At 39.2% G+C, this 5,937-nt stretch overlaps 1 protein-coding gene across 1 annotated transcript; it reads right to left on the bottom strand.

The window, feature by feature from the left end:
• Nucleotides 1-4,202: 4,202 nt before the first annotated feature.
• On the bottom strand, nt 4,203-5,092 carry LOC109221444 (the record flags this gene model as incomplete). The annotated part of the gene is made up of 2 exons (XM_019385930.1): nt 4,598-5,092; nt 4,203-4,436 (listed from the first exon to the last, which is right to left on the bottom strand). Coding segments are annotated over exons 1-2 (729 nt in total), but the record flags the coding sequence as incomplete, so codon positions are not given.
• Nucleotides 5,093-5,937: the final 845 nt, after the last annotated feature.

Below are 5,937 nucleotides of genomic sequence, written 5' to 3' on the forward strand. Positions count from 1 at the left end.
GTGACAGGGAGTTATGAGAACCCTCTACGGTAAACTTGTTGAATGAAGTCAATGATATTGAAATTGGTGAAGGTTCCAGCAATATTGATGCGAAACTCAGTGGTTAAGATGTCATGCTTGGTAATTGGGAAGACGCTCATTTCTGGTCAGCCGGAGTGGAGTTTTGGTGGTTTATTTTGTTGTCATTTCTGTTGTCCGGGTTATTTCAGGGTTGTAATCCGGATATTGTCTTGTGACTCAAACCCTGCTATTTTTTTCACTTTGCCGTAATAGCTTGTTTAGTGCTGTCTAGGTTTGTCTGTTTGTTCTGTTGTTTAAACCCTTTCACCGTCAGTCTAATGCAATTCTCTATTTCCTGCCATTTCTAGTCATTTTGTTTAGTTTTCTTCTCCTTTTGCAATTCTTTTCATGCTGGTTCTAGTGATATGACATGCACGCATAATTCTCAGCCTGGTTTTTAAAAGACAGTCTAGTAATGAAGCAATGAAACAATGTTGAAGATGTAAGGACATTCGAGGGAAATACGTAAGGGGATTTTGAGATCACTTCGAGCCCAAATTGTGTGAAACTGGGGCAGACGGAACATAAAGAAATACTGTGGAAATGCATCATGCCACATCGGCTTGAAACCAAAGGCAAGTTTGCCCCAAGTCTACAGGGGCCGTTCGTGGTACCGAGATTGTTGTCCAATGGTGCTGGGTAATTGACAAATGTAGAAGGCAAATGTGTGGATATGGTTAGTAATTCTGGTGCAATCAAAAGATGTTACGTATGTTTTTCTCATGTTTGTTTAATTGTGTAGTTTGTACTTGGCATGTTTTGGAGATTGGAATGACGAAGGCATTTTGTTCTGTAACCCAAACACTTTATCCTTTGTTACCCCTTTGAGCCTCGGTTATTTTCTTACATACCCCTCTTTCGGAATCAATAATAAAACTCGTAAGCCCGAGCGGGGAAAGTAAGTGGAGAAACAAGAGAAAAACAGTTAAAAAGAAAAAAGAAGAGAAAAGAAAAAGAAACGAAAAGAAAAAAGAAGCGAAAATAAAAGAAAAGGAAAAAAGAAGAGAAAAGAAAAAGAAAAGAAAAGAAAAGAGAAGGAAAAGAAAAGAAATGAAAAGAAAGAAAAGAAAAAGTGGAAGAAAAGGAAAGATCGCAACAACGAAGTAATTCTATGGCCTGAACTACGTTTGACTTGATCCCGAAAGGGTACGTAGGCAGCCTCTCTCTGAGGTTCAGTCACACCGAAATAAAAGTCCAAAAGTCCCCCAGAAAGAAACTGGGGCAGAAGTTGTGGTTGTTGTGAGAAATCTGATTCCGAAAGTTATAATTTTGAGCCCATGTTGAATTGTTTTGAGCCTTTAATACCCTTTTTTCCTAACCCTGTCCAAAAGCATGCATTACGGTCCAAAGAAAGACCTTCTGATTAATCTTCGAGAGATGCCGAGTCAAGCGAGTAGAGGTGAACCATATCAGGGGCAACACTCCGGCCCAAACAAGGGAAATGAAGAATAAGAGAGTCTTGATGATAAATGCCCTCACGGGTACCACAAGGCGATGAAAGTTGAGAGAAAAAAAAATGAGAGAGTCTTATTGGTGAAAACCTTCACGGGCACCATAAGGTGATGGTGAGTTGAAAAAAAAGACCAAAATGAGAGAGGCTTGATGGTGAAAACCTACGGGCACCACAAGTCGAAAAAGGATTGTGATTCAGATCGGGCAAGCGGAGCAGTGAAGCCCAGTTTCACGGCGAAGAGGTACAACAAGAGTCGAACATCAGATTTGCTAAACAGAGTAGGCTACAGGTGCATGTCAAGGTCGTTAGAGTCGGTATCCACATCCGATGGGTTGCTACTCTGTAGGTTTCTTGTTAGGAATCGTCTCTTTCCATTATCCTTTACTCTATTCCTCCTACCTTGTTTACTTCCTCATCGTGAGTCAATTCGGTCATAACAAGTGAGAAATGACTTCAAAATCTACCACCAGCTTTCCAATTGAACAAAACAAGATCTGGCCAACATATCAAATCGTCACAAGTCAAATAAAACAGCAGGCGCACTGAGTTGGCAACAATCTACATGCTTTGGGATCCTTGTGAGATGCAAGGGCTTGGTATTTGTCACTTCATGAACAACGCAACAAATGAAGGGTTTGGGGTGAACGGATCAAAGGTATTTTCTGCGTCAAGGGTAACAAAGAAAGTGGTTAGCAAGGTCTCCAAGTGAGAATCAGTTATCAAGGCGGGTGAAGGAACAATAAACTTCAAGGCCGAGGCCAATGGTTAAATCAAGAAAAAACACAATGTACACGGAGTAGGAGCAATAGACGTGCTTTGGGATTCATATGAGACATAAGGGTTGGGGGAATGCCAGTTCATGCAATGCAACAAGTAGGGGATATCGGGAACAAGCAAAGTCTTTGGGTGGAAATCAGTCATCCTGGCAAATGCGGAAGCAGCCGCCTTCAAAGTTCAAGGCCAAAAACTAACCACCACATTTTAAACTCACAAGTTTTCTTTGTTTGAAACAGGAACAAAGCAGTGCAAGAAAGTTGGTTCAACAATGAAAAAAAGAAGAAGAAGAAGAAAAGAAAGAAAAAGAAAAGGAAGAAGAGGAGAGCCGACAAAAGGGAAGTTTCTCAAATCTTCGCCCTTGCCTGTCTTGTTAGCGTATATAAAATGGTGCCATTGCTTTTCACATTGTTTTCCTCCTGGGATCCAAATCCTAGTCTGATGGATTTTCCTCCAAATCAAAATCTTAGTCTGATGAATTGTTCTCCTAAGATAGAAGACCTAGTCTGATGAACTTTCTCCTAGGATCACAATCTTAGTCTGATGAATTTTTCTCCTAAGATAGACGACCTAGTCGGATGACCTTTCTCCTGGGATCAAAATCTTAGCCTGATGAAACTTTCTCCTAGGATCACAATCTTAGTCTGATGAATTGTTCTCCTAAGATAGACAACCTAGTCTGATGAATCTTCTCCTAGGATAAATGTCTTAGTCTGATGGATCTTTCTCCTAAGATAACAAAAAATAGTGACCTAGTCTGATGAACTTTCTCCTAGGATCAAAATCTTAGTCTCATGAATCTTTCTCCTAAGATAGAAGACCTAGTCTGATGAATTTTCTCCTAGGATCAAAATCTTAGTCTGATGAATTTTCCTCCTAAGATAACAAAAAAAAAAGACCTAGTCTGATGAACTTTCTCCTAGGATAGAAATCTTAGTCTGATGAATTTTCCTCCTAAGATAACAAAAAAAAAAACCTAGTCTGATGAACTTTCTCCTAGGATAGAAATCTTAGTCTGATGAATTTTTCTCCCAAGATAGAAAACCTAGTCTGATGCATTTTCTCTTAGGATAAACGTCTTAGTCGGACGAATCTTTCTCCTAAGATACCAAAAACAAAAACAAAAAATGGAAAAGGTCCAAATACCCCCCCTGAACTTTACGATAAGGTCTATATATAACCCTCGTTAAAAGTTTGGCCCATATCCAACCTTGCCGTTACACTATTGGCCAGGATATCCCCCCTCCCCCCTGGACTTTAAACGGAACCAAATACCCCCCTAGACTTTACGATAAGGTCTATATATAACCCTCGTTTTTTAACAAAATATTTTTNTATTTGGTGTATTGATCAACAAAATGCAGCAGTATAATTTTTTGTCAATCGATAAAACCGGAGAAGGACCCATAGAACACTAAATACAGTTTGAACAATTTGGTGCTTGATAAACTACTATCCTGAAAAGGATGGCGATGCCCTTATTCGATGAACAATAATTACAAACTAAAAATTTATCTCGCGAGTAAGGTTGTGAGAATTTATTCAAAATAAAATTTAAAACTCTTACATACGGATGACCCACTCAACGATGCTAAGTGAAGATGGATGTGTTGGTGGAGGCCAAATGCGCTTTAGGAGAAGATATGGAAGGTGAGTTTGGCCACTCATAGAGACCGTCTCTACTCCGACCGTGCACCAACAGATTCTGTGTTTCCAGGTCCATCACAGAAGAATGAAACGGAAAGAATTCAATAGAGGTTAGGTTATCTTGAAAAAATTTAGAGACAGGGAGTAAGTTGCATTTAATGCTAGGAGCACAGAGAGTGTTAGAGTGTTTAAAAGCGTTATTTGATGCATGTAATTGAGTTAGACCAGTGTGAGTTATTGGTATTTTGTTATCATAACCCATGGAGACCTGATCCATTCCATTGTATTCCTGCAAGTTGTGAGGATTATCAGTTATGTGGTGAGATGCTCTAGAGTCGGGACTCCAAGGATTTGCTGATGCGTGCATTCCCGAAACATAGTTGGCCTTGGCCTCAAAATGATTGTGAGATCTGGATCTGCATATACTGGTAACATGACCTAGTTTGTTGCACAACAGGCAGCGAACACCATCATAAGAGTTGGTGGTGTTCGAAGATCGCCCCTGATTTTGTGAATTAATGCAATTGTTGTATCGGCATTGTTGGTTGCTGCCATTGTTATTGTTGGAGCGACGATTGTTCGACTTTCCATATTGTTGAATGTTATGGCATCGGCAGCAATCTAGCTAGGAGCTTTCTTTGACTCTTCTTTTCTAAGGATAACCTCACGATCAAGAAGCTTCTCGTAGAGTTCTTCATACGTAATAGTGGAGTCACGAGCACGAATTGCAGCAGAAATCTCACGAAGCTCTGGTCCTAGACCACTCAGGATCTTAACAATGATTTTAGAGTTTGTGATAGGGGCACCAACAGTAGAGAGTTTGTCAGCCATGGATCGAATATGTTGAACATATTCAGTGATTGGTTGGGAGTCTACGCGCAAGTTGATCGCGAAGACTGAAAATTCTTGTTCGAGACTTGTTAACATATGTAGCGTGCAATGCATCCCAGGCTTTTTTTGCTGTTGGCAGCTGCAACAGTAGTAGCAATTGTTGGACCAACATATGGCATAAGTGTATTTTGAATGAGTTGGTCTTGACGAAACCAAAAAAGCAAATACATGATTGGCACTAAGGACTGTGCCAGTTGTGATAGTGCGAGATGGAGCAGGAGCAGACTCATCTAGATCACCATAAAGATCATGACCGTGCATAAGCATGGAATTGCGCCTTCCAAGTTATGAAGTTGTGGATGCCTTAAAATTTTATTGGCAATTGTGACGCATGATTAACATGAGCCTCATATTTATTTATGTAGTATAAGTAGTAAACGAGTTTTAACAATTATACTTGAATTGTTGGGGGAACTCAATAAAGAGAACCCCTCCAAAAACAGGCGTATGCCACTATTTGCGGCGTGCACACAGTATTCTTTAGTAAAAGGCGAAAGAATAGTTCGCTTTGTGCTCACCGCGTGGCTTCGTGAGAATTGTAAGCGACTCGTGTGGAATTTTATATTAGTCTAAGCACTTGGCAATTGCCTTCCCTTTCGATGTGGTATGGACACAGACCTCAACTGGCATACCTCTCTATAAAAGCTTTTTATCAGCCCATAAGGTTTTTAATTAAACGGAAAAGGTCCAAATACCCCCTGAACTTTACGATAAGGTATATATAAAACCCTCGTTAAAAGTTTGGCCCATATCCAACCTTGCGTTACACTATTGGCCCGGATATCCCCCCCCCCCCCCCCCGGACTTTAAATGGAACCAAATACCCCCCTGGACTTTACGATAAGGTCTATATATAACCCTCGTTTTTTAACAAAATATTTTTTTTTTGTAAAAATATATTTGTAAAAACTGAAAATATTTTGTTGAAAATAATTTCTTCAGTTCTTAAAAAACGAAAATATTTTGTTAAAAATGATTTTTTTTCTGTTTTTACAAAAAAAAACTGTTTTTACAAATTTGTTTTTCAATTTTTTACAAAAAAAAAACTTTTAAAAAACTGAAAAATGAAGAAAAAAAATATTTTTCAAAAGCGAAAATAATTTGTTGAAAAT

The sequence above is a fragment of the Nicotiana attenuata genome, unplaced genomic scaffold, assembly GCF_001879085.1.
Source record: "Nicotiana attenuata strain UT unplaced genomic scaffold, NIATTr2, whole genome shotgun sequence".
Classification (NCBI taxonomy): Eukaryota; Viridiplantae; Streptophyta; class Magnoliopsida; order Solanales; family Solanaceae; genus Nicotiana; species Nicotiana attenuata.